This window comes from Pristis pectinata, chromosome 35, assembly GCF_009764475.1.
Source record: "Pristis pectinata isolate sPriPec2 chromosome 35, sPriPec2.1.pri, whole genome shotgun sequence".
NCBI classification, from domain to species: domain Eukaryota; kingdom Metazoa; phylum Chordata; class Chondrichthyes; order Rhinopristiformes; family Pristidae; genus Pristis; species Pristis pectinata.
In genome coordinates this window covers 5041132-5056856 of record NC_067439.1, presented here as the reverse complement: position 1 = coordinate 5056856, position 15725 = coordinate 5041132, and the positions used below count along the sequence as shown (strand labels likewise).

Sequence of the window (15725 nt, the reverse complement as noted above, 5' to 3'; positions counted from 1 at the left end):
TATTCTGGCTTCTGCCCTCTTCCTTTCTAGTCCTGATGAAGGGTCTCGGCCCGAAACATCGACTGTTTATTTCCCTCCGTGGATGCTGCCTGACCTGCTGAGTTCCTCCAGCACTGTGAGTGTGTTGCTCCAGATTCCAGCATCTGCAGAGTTTTTTGTGTCAGTTTTGTCCATGTTTTAAAGGCAGCATTTGCAGGTATGGTGTGCAATTCTGGTTGCCTCATTACAGGAAGGACATGGAGACTTTGGCAGGGGTACAGAAGAGGTTTACCAGGATGCTGCCTGGATTAGAGGGTAGATATGGAGAGATTGGACAAACTTGGGTTGTTTTTAATAGAGTGTCGGAGACTGAGGGGAGACCTGATGGAAGTTTATAAGATTATAAGAGGCATAGATAGGGTAGACAGTCAGAATCTTTCTCCCAGGGTAGAAATGTCAAATACTGGAGGATATGCATTTAAGTTGAGAGGGAAAAGTTAGAGGAGAGAGTGGGGGGTGTCTGGAACGGGCTGCCAGGGGTGGTGGTGGAGGCAGATATGATAATAGTGTTTATCTAACGTGAATGTGCAGGGAATGGAGGGATATGGATCATGTGCAGACAGAAGGGATTTAGTTTAATTTGGCGTCAGGTTTTGTGGGCCAAAGGGCCTGTTCCTGTGCTGTGCTGTGCTGTTCGATGTTCTGTCAGGTTTGAGTGAAGAAGGGGACTGTCATTTGGGGGACACAGCCATTTAACAAATTGGAAAGCTCTCACACCAATTCTGTTGGAGCAGATGAGCGCGGCTCTCTCTGCTGAATATTCATTCCTTACCCAGCATCGGAAGTATGATCTTCACAACTCATTGCTGTGAGTGGGATGGTTTGCTGTTGGTGAATTTGTCACTTTTCACATTGTAAATGGTACTAAGTAATTCTACGGCGGACTGCAGTAAAACGCCAATGATCCGCCATCCGACTGTTCGGAAATCCCAGTGGTTGGACTACTGACTCACGGGTAATGTTTCCTGCACTCCCCTAAGACTCACCAAGGCCCAGGCTTCCCACACAACACAGAGACTCACCGGGACCTGTGATTCCCCTGCTGAACGAAACTCACCGGAGCCCGGGATTCCCCCTCTGCCAATGCCGGGTCTCGGGTGTTCCTGCGCTCTCTTTGAACTTATTGGGTTCACCAGAAAGCTTAATACATTAGTGTAAATTAAAAGTATGTTGGGATATTATTATAACATCCAGTAGTCCAGAAAATCTGACAGTCCTGCACCACCGAAGTTCCTAGTGTGCCAGATGATTGGAGTTCTCTTGATCTTTATTGAACTGCAGTAATGAGTCTTGCCACCAGGTGGTGCCTTGACTTCATTGTGCCCCCTCCAACAATGGCTTCTCACCCAGTTGCAGATAAAATTAAACTTGAGCCTTTAAAGTCAACACTCAATAGGCTTCAAACCAGTTTGCCTGCAGCTTCAGTACCAAGCTTGTTGGTCTGGTGCTGCAGACTGAAACACACACAAAGGCAGTCAACATCTCCTGTTTACGTTCTACCTTTAATGTAGCGTAGTGTCCCAAGGTGCTTCACAGTGGTGTCATAAACAACAACTGGCAGCAAGCCACACGAGATACAAGGGCAGGCCACCAAGAGCTCAGTCAAAGAGACATTCTAACAAACAGCTTAAAGGGAGAAGTTGGGAGTCAGTGAGGTTAAGAGAGAGAATCCCAGAACTTGGGGCTTTGACAGCTGAAGTTACAGAGAAATTGGTAAATTCGTTTATTATTGTCACGTTTACCGACAGTGTTTTGCTTGCCATCCATACAGATCATTTCATCACATCAGTACATCGAGGTAGGGCACGGGAAAAGCAATAACAGAATAAAGTGTTACGGAGAAAGTGCAGTGCAGGCAGACAATAAGGTGCAAGGGCCACAACAAGGTCGATTGTGAGGTCAAGAGTCCATCTTATCGTACAAGGGGACGTTCAATAGTCTTATAACAGCGGGATAGAAGCTGTCCTTAAGCCTGGTGGTATGTGCTTTCAGGCTTTTGTATCTTCTGCCTGAAGGGAGCGGGGTGATGGTGGGGGTGAGGGGAGAGAATGTCGGGGGTGGGAGGGGGCTTTGATTACGTTGGCTGCTTTACCAAGGCAGTGAGAATTGTAGACACGGTCCGTGGAGGGGAGGCTGATTTCCATGATGTGCTGAGCTGTATCCAAAACTCTCCGTAGTTTCTTGCTGTCCTGGACAGGACAGTTGCCGTACCAGGCCGTGATGCATCTGAATAGGATGCTTTCTAAGGTGCATCTATGAAAGTTGGTGAAGGTCATCGGGAACATGCCAAATTTCTTTAGCCTCCTGAGAAAGTAGAGGCACTGGTGTGCTTTCTTGGCAAGTGATGGGGCAATTAAAATCAGGAAGAGTTAGAGCTCAAAGCTGAGCGTTGCAGAGAAACAAAGGACTGCAGATGCTGGAATCTAGATGAAAAACACGAGGATGCTGGAGGACCTCAGCAGGCCAGGCAACATCCATGGAGAAAAGCAGATGGTCAGCGTTTTGGGTCAGGACCTTTCTTAGAATTGGAGAGATGGGGAGGGGCGAGACCACAGAGGGATTTGAACACGAGGGCGAGAATTTTACAAGGACATTGCTTAACTGAGGGCCAATGTCGGTCAGCAGTAGAGTCACAGAGCACAGACGCATTAAACCTATGTAAACCAATCCCATTTGCCTGCATTAGGTCTGTATGCCTTGGCTTTTCAAGAGCCTGTCTAAATGCCTCTTAAATGTAGTCTTATAAATGTATCTGCCTCCATCACTTCCTCTGGCAGCACATTCCAGATATCAATCACTCTCTGTGTGGGAAATCCCCTCCAAGCCTCCCTCTCACCTTAAACCTCTGCCTTTGTGTTTTAGACTCCTCCACCATGGGCAAAACCTTCTTACTACCTACCCTATCTATTACATGTCATAGTTTTGTACGTCTCTATCAGGTCACCCCTTTGCCTTCTTGCATAAGTAAGACATGATGTAAGATGAGACGCATGGAGTAGAGTTTTCTCTGTCTTCCATTTATTAGAGGAGAGCCAGGCATGTGTTGGAAGTCTGGGCAGTAGCAAGTACAAAGGCTTGAGGTTTGAACAGCTGGTGATGGGACAGGGGCAGGTCTGGGTGCTCAGTGGTGGTACAGTATTTGGTACAAGACTTGCCTTTGGGTCAGATCAATCACTCTGGTTCATTCACTTACCTGGGAGAAGGTTGGAGCTGGTGACTGAGGAACAGAGTCAATGGAGGGTGGTGTACACTTGATGTGAAGTGTTTTTTGCAGGCTTGTGTGGAAATGGAAGGGAGACCGTGGTTATCAGAGTTCTTGGGAAGAGCCACCAGAGCAGACTGGCTGAATCGCACACTGATCCGTGCTGTAGGGTTCCACATCTGGCTTCAGGACCCGAGCACCAGCTGGAAGTGGGTCCATCATTTGGGCACAAGCACTCGGGGCACTTTTGGCATCGCTGCCCTATCTGGTCATAGAGTCAGTCGTACAGCAGAGAAACAGGCCCTTCAGCCCACCGCGTCCATGCTGACCCATCTACGCTAATCCCATTTAGACCATAAGATATTAGGAGCACAGTTAGGCCATTCAGCCCATCGAGTCTGCTCTGCCATTCAATCATGGCTGATTTTTTAAAAAATAATTCTCCTGCCTTCTCCCTGTAATCCTTAACTCCTCTTACCAATCAAGAACCCGTCAATCTCTGCCTTAAATACACCCAATGACTTGGCCTCCACTGCCCTCTGTGGCAACAAATTCCACAGATTCACCACCCTCTGGCTGAAGAAATTCCTCCTCACTTCATTTCCAAAGGGACGTCCCTTTATTCTGAGGCTGTGCCCTCGGGTCCTAGACTCTCCTACTGATGGGAACATCCTCTCCACATCCACTCTCTCCAGGCCTTTCAGTATTCGGTAGGTTTCATTCACCTGCATTAGGACTGTATCCTATGCCTTGCCTATGTATGTGCTTGTTTAAATATCTCATAAATGTAGTGAATGTATCTGATTCCCCCACCACCTCTGGCAGCGAGTTCCAGATATCAACCACTGTCTGTGTAAAAATAAAACTTACCCCTCAGATCCCCTTTAAAACTCCATCCTCTCAGCTTAAACCTATGCCCTCTTGTTTTTGATCCCCCTACCATGGCAAAAAGATGTTGGCTCTCTACTCTATCTGTGCCTTTCCTAATCTCAGCTATCTTTGCTCCAGGGAAAACAAGCCCACCCTATCCACTCTCCCCCCTCAGGTCCAACGCAGCAGTATTCCGAGGAGCTGCAGTCCCTGCACTGACTGTGCCGGCCCTCGGTTATCGGTCACGTGCAATAGGAACTCCGAACTCTTCCTCTCTCTCTACAGATGCCGCCTGACCTGTTTTTCCAGCTGTTTCTGCTTTTATTAGGACCCCTGGAGAAGCTGGGAATGTCCTGGGGAGGCAGAGAGAGAGAGAGGAACGGGTTCCGTCCTCCACTCTGTGTCCAGTTTTAGCATCAACTCTGATCTGAGACTGCCACTCACCATTCTGCACCCAGCTCACCAGCGTCACCTATGTTGCTGCTGCCTGTGGTGTCAGTGGACAGGTCACACGGAGAAAGGTGGCAAATGAATTTAATCCAGAAGGGAAAACAAAACAAGGGAATACATGATAAATAGCAGGGTGCTAGGAAGTGTAGGGCAGCAGAGGGATCTTGGAAAGCATGTCTACAGATCCCTGAAGGCAGCAGAACACAAACCTGGGGTATCGCATTCGATTCTGGTCGCCCTATTACAGGAAGGATGTGGAGGGTGCAGAAGAGGTTTACCAGGATGCTGCCTGGATTAGAGGGTATGAGCTGTAAGGAGAGGTTGGACAAACTTGGGTTGTTTTCTCTGGAGCAGCGGAGGCTGAGGGGAGACCTGACAGAAGTTTATAAGATTGAGAGGCATAGTGCAGACAGCCAGTTTCTTTTCCCCAGGGTCGGAATGTCTAATACTAGAGGGCATGCGTTTAAGGTGAGGGAGGAAAGTTCAAAGGAGACGTGTGGGGCAGGTCTTTTACGCAGAGAGCGGTGGGTGCCTGGAATGTGCTGCCAGGGGTGGTGGTGGAGGCAGATACGACAGAGGCGTTTAAGAGACTCTCAGATGGGCACATGAATCTGCAGAGAATGGAGGGATATGGACCGTGTGCAGGTAGAGCGGATTAGGTGTAATTAGCTTATTTAGTTCAGCACAACATTGTGGGCCGAAGGGCCTGTTCCTGTGCTGTACTGTTCCAGGTTCTAACATAGAGATGATGAAGTCTGCAGGATATTGGATTTTGTCCACATCGTCATTGGATGCGGGAGCAGGGAGTTTATGCTCAAACTGTATAAAACGCTAATCGAACACAAAATGCCAGAAAGCCCCCTTTATTCCAAGCTCTACCTTCCTCTCCTATCAGATTCCATCATCTTCAGCCTTCTGTCACTTCCATCTATCACCTCCCTCACCTGCCAACTCTTACCCCACCCCTTCCCTCCACCTCTTCTCCCATTTCTCTCTCAGTCCAGATGAAGGGTCTCGACCTGAACCACCGACTGTCCGTTTCCCTTTACACTTGCTGCCTGACTGCTGAGTTCCTCCAGTGCCTTTGTGTGTGGCTGCAGATTTCCAGCATCTGCCATCTTTTTGTGTCTCCGTGCTAGAAAGACACGGCAGGTCAGGCAGCATCTGTGAAGAGGGCAAGAGTGTTGTAACATTTCAGGTTGGTACTTCCAGCATCTTCAGCTCTCATTTCAGATTCTTACATCTCCAGTTGTTTTTGCTTTTGTATAAAACACTGGTTCGGCCACAGTGGGAGTTCTGTGTACAGTTCTGGTCACCGCACTTACAGGAAGGATGTGACAGCACTGGGGAAGGTGCAGAGGAGATTTATGAAGATCTTGGCTGGGTTGGGGAGACCAGGGTTGTTTTCTTTGGAACAAAGAAACTGAGTCATAGAGTCAGACACTGGGGAAACTGGCCCTACGGGCATGAAATCCACACCAGCGATCAATGCCCTTCTGTGCTAATTCCATTCTATTCCCCCCACATTCCCATTAACTCCACCCCCCCCCCCACATTCCACCACTCCCCTACACACTGGGGGCAATTTACAGCGGCTGATTAACCTACCAACCCGCATGACTTTGGGAGGTGTGAGAGCAGTCACACGCGCGCAGAAGGTGCAAACTCCACACAAATATCACCAGAGGTCAGGATTGAACCTGGGTCACTGGAGCTGTGAGGCAGCGGCTCGACCCGCTGCACCGCTGATTTAACTGTGATCGGTAAAACTGAGAGACTTGTAGAGGTGAGCGGGATGGATTTATTTCCTATAATGGGGCAGCAAACAATCTGCAGGACTGATGCAGGGTTTCAACCCAAAACATCAACAATTCCTTACCCCCCCCCCCCCCCCCCCCCCCCACAGATGCTACTCGAGCTGCAGAGTTCCTCCAGCAGATTGTGTGTTGCTCCAGATTCCAGCATCTGCAGTCTTGTCTGTCTCCAGGTCTGTGTGGGTACAGACTTAAGTTAGAGACACAAGAGACTGCAGATCTGGAGCAACAAGCAATCTGCTGGAGGAACTCAGTGAGTCGAGCAGCAGACTTAAGTTACTTGGTGGAAGGGTTAGGGGGAGATTGGTGGGGGGGGGAGTTACCCATAATATAGAACGCTCATTGCGGTGAAGGTAAAAGGCCCACCACGTGCAAGATGTGCCTGGACAAGCTGGGACCTGCAGGACTATGGACTCTCAGAAGCGGCAGTAACCTAATCAGCTCCATTTTTGGTGGGCAGGGACATGATGGGCCGATTAGCCTCCCACTGCTGTAAATGTCTCCGTTCTGGCACGTGCAGCCCAATTTCCAGCAGTCCTCCATTAGTGCCCATTGCCCTCCACTGTATAGCCGCTGAGGACTGCAATTTGCTCCCAAAACTTTCCCCCTCGCCTTCTTCAAGATGCTCCTTATAACCTCCCCCCGTGGGTCAGGTATGGGTCACCAACCTCCCATTTCCTTTCGCATCTCACTATCAGTTTATCTAACGATGCTCCTGCAAAGTGTCTGGGGATATTTTACTGTCTTAAAGGCTGCTATGTAAATGCACGTTGCTGGTGATTCGTGCCCCACCCGGTCCTGTGGTGTCAGGGGAGGTCTCTGCAGCGCTGCGTTAACCTCCTGATCCACGCTCAGGTTTCTGCTTGTCACAAGAAGGAAATGCTCGTTACTGAGTGCGGGAGGGGAAGGAGAACCAGCTGGTTCTGTTTTCTGTTTCCCCACCACTAATCCTTACCCACTGCAGAGTTTATAAAGAGCTGGCATCATGTGTCATCTCATCACATCTCCCAGAGCCGCCCCAAAGCTGTTGAAGCTGACCGAATCGGGTTTCCCTCCCTGCAATCTACCCTTGACTTGATACCCTACTACAGCAGCTCTTGCCTCTTGAGTCAGAAAGTGCTGAGTTCGGTTCCCATTCCAGGCTGACCCCTCCTGGCACCAGTACAGAGGGAGCACTGTATTTTCACATCCAGACTTGCGTCCTGTTGTACGATTCCTGCTGCTCCCTCCCCAAGCAGAAAACAACACCCCTGGTGCCAGCTTGTTACAACCCAGCAGTGGGATCTGACCATTCTGGTCTAACCAGAACTGCACAAGTCCAAAGGAATTAACAGCCACAAGCTGGTGTGGAATGCCTTTGTAGACTTTGCACAGCGTCACCCAACACTGAAGGGACAGACCGCAATAGGACCTTTCACAACCCTGTCCCTCCTCGCTGTGTTTTACAATGAGTGGGCTATGGTCTGAAGTGTGGTCACTGGCGGAGGATATTGCTGTGGCCAGTGTGAATTCCCCCAAACTTTTGGGTTCACAGTCTTACTTTAACATTTGGGATGGTGGTTCTGTGCCTTCCTGAGTCAGAAGTGACTCACCACGAGTAAGACTTTGTTGCCTACAGTGTGGAAACAGGCCTTTAGGCCCGTTTTGTTCACGCTGACCCTTGTGCGATCCCCATTTACCAGACTTGTATAGAGCAGCACAGGAACAGGCCCTTTGGCCCACAATCTCCATGGCAACCATGGTGCCAGTTTAAACTAATCCCATCTGCCTGTAAGTGCCCTCCACCCCTCCAATCCCCGTCTGAATGCCTCTTAAACGCCATTGTTGTACCTGCTTGCACCACCACCCCTGGCAGCCTGTGCCAGGCACCTGCCACTCTGTGTAAAACAAAACTTAGAACACAGAACAGTGCAGCACAGAGACAGGCCCTTCAGCCCACATATCTGCACCGTACACGATGCTGTATTAAACTAAATCCCTTCTGCCTGCACATGGTCCACATCCCTCCATTCCCTGCATATCCATGTGTCTATCCAACGGCTTCTTTACCTCGAACAGCCACGGTTGTACCTGCTTCCACCACTCTCCCCGGCAGCCCACTTCAGTCAACTGCCACTCTCTGTTTTAAGAAAAACTTGCCCCTGGCATTCCCTTTAAATTTTCCCTCCCTCACCTTAAATGCACGTCCTCTAGTACTTGACACTTCTACCCTGGGGATAAAAGATTCTGACTGTCTACCCTACCTATGCCTCTCTACCCCATCTATAAACTTCTATTTTATAAATTTCTATCAGGTCTGAAGCTGTTGAAGTTGACTGAATCGCATTTCTTTCCCTACAACCTACTCTTGACCTGATACCATTTATGGCAGCTTGCCTTATATACTTACTCCTCTCACCTTACTATGTCCTCTAGTATTAGACATTTCTAGCCTGGGAAGAAGATTCCGGCCATCCACCCTATGTATGCCCTTCCTCGTTTTCTGCACCACTTGGTCTGTGGGCTACTGTGCCGTTGGGTGTGTGAGTGGTCCGGTCTCTCAGCTCTGCACGTGGTTCACCTTTCAACCTCAGCAAGTTGGTGAGGCTTCACTAACCGTGCGTGATGACCGATCTCCCCCTTGGGAACCTCCCAGTACTCGCTCTAACTGTGAACTCAAATGTATGCACGGCATGCAAAACAAAGTCCTTCACTGTATCTCGGTACATGTGACAATAATAAACCAAGTAACTTCACCCCTGTTGCTCAGCTGGGAGTCACTGGATCCAATAGTCATCTTCCTTCAAGCTGGGCCCAAATGGCTCACAGAGGATAAAATAGTTCTCTCCACTATGGACTCTTGACCTCACAATCTACCTCGTTATGACCTTGCACCTTACTGTTTACCTGCACTGCACTTTCTCTGTAGCTGTTACACTTTATTCCTGCACTCTGTTAGTTTACTTTGTACTACCTCAATGCACTGTGTAATGAATTGAACAAGTTTTTCCCTGTACCTCGGTACATGTGACAATAATAAACCAATTCCAATTCTATTAGACATAAGCTTTGACCATGACTCGTGTACATTTAAGAACCACATAATTACTCCCAGCCATCCTGTCGAGCTCCTGAAAAAATAGGCTCCACTGCATCCCAAAAATGCCAGGAATTCCCACTGCGATGCTGGAACCGACCTGGCTGAGGCGCTGTAAACCAGTCTGCAGCAGTGATGAGATTTCTCAGGAACACAGCATCCTGAGGGGATTTGACAAGGTTGCAGGGAAGATGTTTCCGCTAGTGGAGCTAAATTGTTCCATTATTGTCACGGTTACTGAGGTATAGTGAAAAACTTTACAGATCATTTCATCACATCAGTGCATCGAGGTAGTACAAGGGAAAAGCAAGAACAATGCAGAATAAAGTGTTACAGAGAAAGTGCAGTGCAGGCAGACAGTAAGGTGCAAGGCCATAACGAGGTAGATTGTGAGGTCAAGAGTCCACTTTATCGTACTAGGGAACCGTTTAATAGTTTTATAACAGCGGGATAGAACATGGGGGTCACCGTTTGAAAAATAATGGCTCTAGCATTTAAGACGAGATCAGGCAAAATTGTTCCTCTGAGGATTGTAAGTGTTTGGAATTTTCTCCCTTAAAAGGGTGGTGAAAGCAGAGGCTGCAAATATTCTTAAGGCAGAGGGATATGGATTCTTGATAATCCAGGGCTGAGGGGTTACCAGGGGTAGGAGGGATGCAGAGTTGAGGTTCCAGTGATCCTATTGACTGGTGAAACAGGTCCAAAGAGACATTCTCCCAATCCCTGTGTATCACGTTTGATCTCCTTGTTTGGTGACGACATGGGGGGAGGGTATAAGACTTGCAACATGTGTTTGGGTAGGGTCCGAGCAGCTGAGACTGGCTTCAGACCTGCGCCGATGACCCAGGAGCTGGGACATGGGCACAGCTCCTGGCTGCACCACTGGTGTGTGACGGAGAGAGGTGTCACACCTTTCCCCCCATCCTGTTACAGATCACCCTCTGCCTCAACAGGTGGAATCCCGCCCCCACCCACTGGCTCTTTTGGTGCACATGTGTCTCCTTGTGCTCTTCGAAGCGCACGCCCCCCCCCCCCCCCCCCCCCCCCAAATCTGCTCACCACGTTTCTATGTTGAGCTCGAGCTGCTGGCTGAAAATTATCTCAGCAGTTAAGCTGAGCTTTAAGATGGGCCAGTGGTTTTCCAGTTGCTGTATCCCTGAATTCAATCACCCTGCCGCTGGCAACCGTGCCTTCAACCATCGAGGGACCTAAGCTTTGGAATTCCTTTACTAAATAGTCTACAGCCCAGAAACAGGCCCTTCGGCCCATCTAGTCCGTACCGACCTGATCTTCTGCCTAGTCCCATCTACCCAGGCCATATCCCTCCAAACCCCTCCCATCCATGTACCCATCCAAACCTCTCTTAAATGTTACAGTTGAACCCGCATCCACCATTTCCGCTGGCAGCTCGTTCTACACTTGCACCACCCTCTGAGTGAAGAAGTTCCCCCTCAAATATTTCACCCTAAACCTATGTCCCCTCGTTCTAGTTTCACCCGACCTTAGGGGAAAAACCTCTCTGCCTTTCTGTTTTTAACGTTTCTCAAAGGCAGCCTCTTCAACCAAGTTTTTGGTCATCTCCCTTGAACAACCTTGGGTGTCAAATTTTGTTTAATAGGACTCCTGTGAAGCACATTGGGACATTTTGTTCTGTTATGGCTTCTTACACTGCAGGAGGAGGCGTTTTAATCCTTTGCTTCTGTGTTGGCTCCCCTCAACAAATAACCACTGACCCAGTCTCCCTGGCCTTCCAAGATCTTGTTTCAGATGTTATTCCTTTACAAATGCTTCTGTGGTTTCTGCTCCCATTGTTCTAGCAACGAGCCTGTCCCTCTTTATACACTCGCTACTCGGTGACTATGGGGAGGTTTGGTTGGAATCTGCAACACTGCCTGAGGGAGTGGAGGAGGCAGGGACTCTCACATTTAAGAAGCATCTGGGCCAACAGCTGAATCGCCGAGCCATAGCAGGGTTCTGACCGAGTGCTGGATAATATAGATGGGGACGCAGGAGACCGCAGACGCTGGAATCTGGAGCTACGCACAATCTGCTGGAGGAACTCAGCGGGTCGAGCAGCATCTGGGGGGGGGGGGGGGGGGGGGGGCGGGGTGGGAGGAGGAAGGAATTGTCGATGTCTTGGGTCTAAATCCTCGACAATTCATTCCCCCCACCCGACAGATGCTGCTCGACCCACTGAGTTCTGCTGACAGATAGCTTGTTGCCAAATTAAAATGGGTACTCGGTGGTCAGTGTAGACTTGTTGGGCTGAAGGGCCTGCTTCTGAGCTCCGTGTCTCTGTCAGTGAGCTCAGCATTCTCTCCCCCCCGCCCCCCCCCCCCATGATGGAACGCTGGAGCGCAAAAGAAACTGCTGGGAACACTCGGCAGGTCAGGCAGTGTCCGTGGAGGGAGAAGCAGCAATGTTTCAGGCCACCGACGCTGAGTGTCAACTGTGTTTCCTTCTCCACCGACACTGCCTGACCTGCTGAGTGTTCCCAGATTGTCCTAGGTTCTATTTCAGATTTCCTGCATCTTTTAGTTTCCGTTCAGTGGAAAGACCATAAGAGAAGAGCAGAATTTGGGCCATTCAGCCCATCGAGTCTGCTCTGCCATTCTATCGTGGCTGATTTTTTTTGTTTCCAATCTCATTCTCCTGCCTTTTCCCCTTAACCCCCTCAAGAACCTGTCAGTCTCTGCCTTAAATACACCCAATGACTTGGCCTCCACAGCCCTCTGTGGCAACGGATTCCACAGATTCACCACCCTCTGGCTGAAGAAATTCCTCCTCATCTCAGATCCAAAGGGACATCCCTTTATTCTGAGGCTGTGCCCTCGGATCCTAGACTCTCCTACTGTTGGAAACATCCTCTCCACGTCCATTCTATTCCAGGCCTTTCAGTATCCAGTAGGTTTTGATGAGATTCCCCCTCTCATCCTGAACTCCATTGAGTACAGGCCCAGAGCCATCAAATGCTCCAAAGGTTATCGTGCTGTTCCAAAGACCCTGTTCCTCTCCTCTGGGGGTTTCAGATTCTTTTGTTCACAGAACCCTGCATCAGCTGCTGTGTGTGTGGGGAATGTTCACGAGTCAGGGTGCGCGGATTCAGTCTCCCATGTCACTGACTCTCTCTTCTCCTTTCACTCTCTAAAGGTCGTGATTACAGCAGCTCCTCGCGGAGGTAAGAGAACCCAGTGTGGGCCACGTCTCTCAGCCCTGACCACGTCCACTCACTCTGTCTGAGGGCTCCGTGCTCTGTGACCTGGTCTCCCGCTCAGCCTGTGCTGAGGGTGTTGCTCCAGGCGGGTGGGTACGTGGTCCCAGCACGCGGGTCGAGGGGGAGGAGGTGGAGGGGTGGGTCGTCACGTGCTCCCACACCTCATTCCCATCCTGGCATTGCTCCCTGCCATGCGTGTGTCAGTGTCAGAGAGCAGGGTCTGGTCCGCAACCCAACCCTCGCTCACCACCCACATTCCACACTCTTGATCTTCTCCCAACCTCTGCTACCTTCCCCTCTCCCCCTCCCTCCCTGCCCTCTCCCTCCCCTTCCCCTCACTCTCACTTACCTGCTCCTTCCTTCCAATCTCCTCCCCTCGCCCTCCCCTCCCCTCTCGCCCTTCCTCTCCCTACTGCTCCCACACCCTTCCCCCTCCCTCCCCTCCCCTCGCCCACCTCCCCCCTTCCCTTCGCCCTGCCCACTCTGCTATTATCCCCATCCTACCCCTACCTTCCTCCCTCTCCCTTCCTTACCCGCTGTTCTGCCCTTTCACCCCCTGCACGCTCCAACTCATCAACCTCTGCCCTGACTTCAGGTGGCCACTGGTTATAATGTTAAAGGCCATTCAGCCCACACTGCCCATGCTGGCTCAGTGAAAGAGCTCTGCAGTTAGTCCACCCCCCCCCCACAAGCGGCTCAACATTTTGTAGTGAAGGTTGGGGAGGGGAACGATCTCAGCGCTCAGTCCGTGGAATTGTCTTGTCTTCCAGACGTTCTCGCTCACATTCAAGAAGTCCTCACCACCGCCATTAGAGGCCACGGAGGCCCCCAGTTACTGTTCCTTCATAACCAGGTGATGACCTAGCACCATCTACCAGAACAACAGGAGCCAGACGTGTAGTAACTGTGTGTGTGTTTGTGTGACAGAGAGTGTATGCGTGTGACAGAGAGTGTATGCGTGTGACAGAGAGTGTATGCGTGTGTGAGTGTATGCGTGTGTGAGAGAGAATGCAGGAGTGAGACAGTGTGTGCGTGTATGAGAGTGTGTGTGCGAGTGTGTGCATGTGCGAGTGTGAACGTGTGTGAGAGAGTGTGCACATGCGAGCATTGTGAGAGATTGGGCGTGTGACAGGGTGTGTGTGTGTGTACATATTTATCAAGTTGGCAGAGTCCACCTGATGTGTGCGAGCTGGAACTGGACAGGATCTGCAGTTACCTCCCATCTCTGAACACAGTGTTGACAGAAAGCCTTGCTGGGCAGTCACTACCTGCAAACATCGCTGTTCAGTGCTGTGTTATTCCCCCACCTGGCCTGCTTCTCCAGTCAAAGTGTTGGCACTTTGTGGTGGGTGTGTGTGTGCGTGTGTGCATGCACACATACGTATGTGTGTGTGCACACGTGTACGCGTGCCTTTGTGTGTGTGTGTGTGTTGCTGTTGAAGCCCACTTTCAATGCTCCCCATGTACCGTCGATGGTCAGAAGGAAGTGCGCGGCTGTGTGGTTGAACATGTCCCTGCCTGCTGGGTCCTGTGCCTTTGAATGAACGCACATCTCCTGAGCTTTGCCACAGACCAGTCAAAGTGACCGGCACCTGCTTTTGGCAGCACTGGTTGGCACACTGAGTAACATTTGGTTTTCCTTTCCCGTTGAAGGACTGCAGACAAGGTGATCCCTTTGGTCACCTGGGACTCTGGGAAGGGTTGGGCTCCTCCTCCCAAAGCCAGTCATATTCTGTGTCTGGGGATGTCCTGGGAATTCCTGGACTGATCCAGCCCTCTCTCCCTGGGCAGTGCTAGGAATCTGAGTGGGACTTGCGTCCATCCAGAGAAATGCACCGGACGTTTTGAATTAGCAGTGAATTCTGCCTGTGGATTGTGCCTCAGCTTGGCACTAAGTATGCCACCTTCAGTGCCAGCAGCCACTGTTTTATGTACCACTCTGTGCCCCCGAGCACCCAAGTCCAGCATCAAAAGCTCTCTCACATCTCCCGGAATAACCTAGACAACAAAACCTCTGTACAACGCGCCATGAACCATACATGGCAACAGGAAATAAAGATGCACACCAACTGGCTGGCTCAACACCAGAGATGGACGGCCCCTCTCAGAGGAAGCACCTGTCTAGTTTAGTCTCAGGACAGTTTGGGTTTGCTTAAAGGTCATGCCTGTCAATTCTACGATAGCTGCATTTTAAAAAAAAGTTTTCTTTTCAAAGACAAGCCTTGTATTTGTGAGCAGAAGTTTGTCATTGTCAGTCAGAGCCATCCCAAGCAGGGATCTTTGATGCCATGCTTCTGTAATAGCGTAAGAGGTGCCAACCCTGCCCATCATCTTCTCTGGAACATGCATACAGTGCCACCTTACTTGGTCTCTCAAACACTGCCTTGGGATAAAACTCCAGCCCCTCCAGAAGGTTGTCACCACCCACATAGATCCCATATTTCCCGTCCTCCTCTGTTGGCCGAAGTGTATTAACAAGTAGGTTTGCATTGTGTTCAGCAACTAATCAGTCCAGGGAGGGGGGTGGAGAGCTCTTGTGAACGTGCGATTCTGTGGTCATTTACTCTCGCTGTACCTATCACCTTCGTGGGAGACCAATTTCTCCTCGACCACTCTTTGGAGGCGAACATGAAAACTTTCTATGGAGTTTGTCTTGTACAGTTTGTAATTTTTGAGGCAGTTTCTGTAAATTTATCGACTTTAAGCAAAAATAAAAGTTTTTGTTATCTCCTGATTTTTATACTCATTTCTGAAAAGCATTCCTAGTTTGATGCCGTAAGTTTAATACAGAATAAATCTGCTTCCACACTGCCCTGTCACACAATCCCAGGGCAGGGACGGCACAGGTAAGGTACTGAGGAGAGTCCCCTCCACACTGTCCTGTCACACAATCCCAGGGCAGGGACGGCACAGGTAAGGTACTGAGGAGAGTCCCCTCCACACTGTCCTGTCACACAATCCCAGGGCAGGGACGGCACAGGTAAGGTACTGAGGAGAGTCCCCTCCACACTGTCCTGTCACACACACCTGGGGCAGGGACGGCATGATTTAGATACTCCC

The 15725-nt window shown here is 50.1% G+C and overlaps 1 protein-coding gene across 2 annotated transcripts in view; it reads left to right on the top strand.

Moving 5' to 3' along the window:
* The window catches only part of clasrp (CLK4-associating serine/arginine rich protein), a 54832-nt gene extending 39433 nt beyond the window's left edge, over positions 1-15399 (top strand). For both annotated transcript variants that reach the window (XM_052044122.1, XM_052044123.1), the window contains 2 exons: positions 12602-12629; positions 13436-15399. In XM_052044122.1, the coding sequence (XP_051900082.1) occupies positions 12602-12629; positions 13436-13478 (71 nt within the window). In that variant the 3' untranslated portion in view covers positions 13479-15399. The remainder of the gene's footprint in view (positions 1-12601; positions 12630-13435) is intronic.
* The last annotated feature ends 326 nt before the right edge of the window (positions 15400-15725 follow it).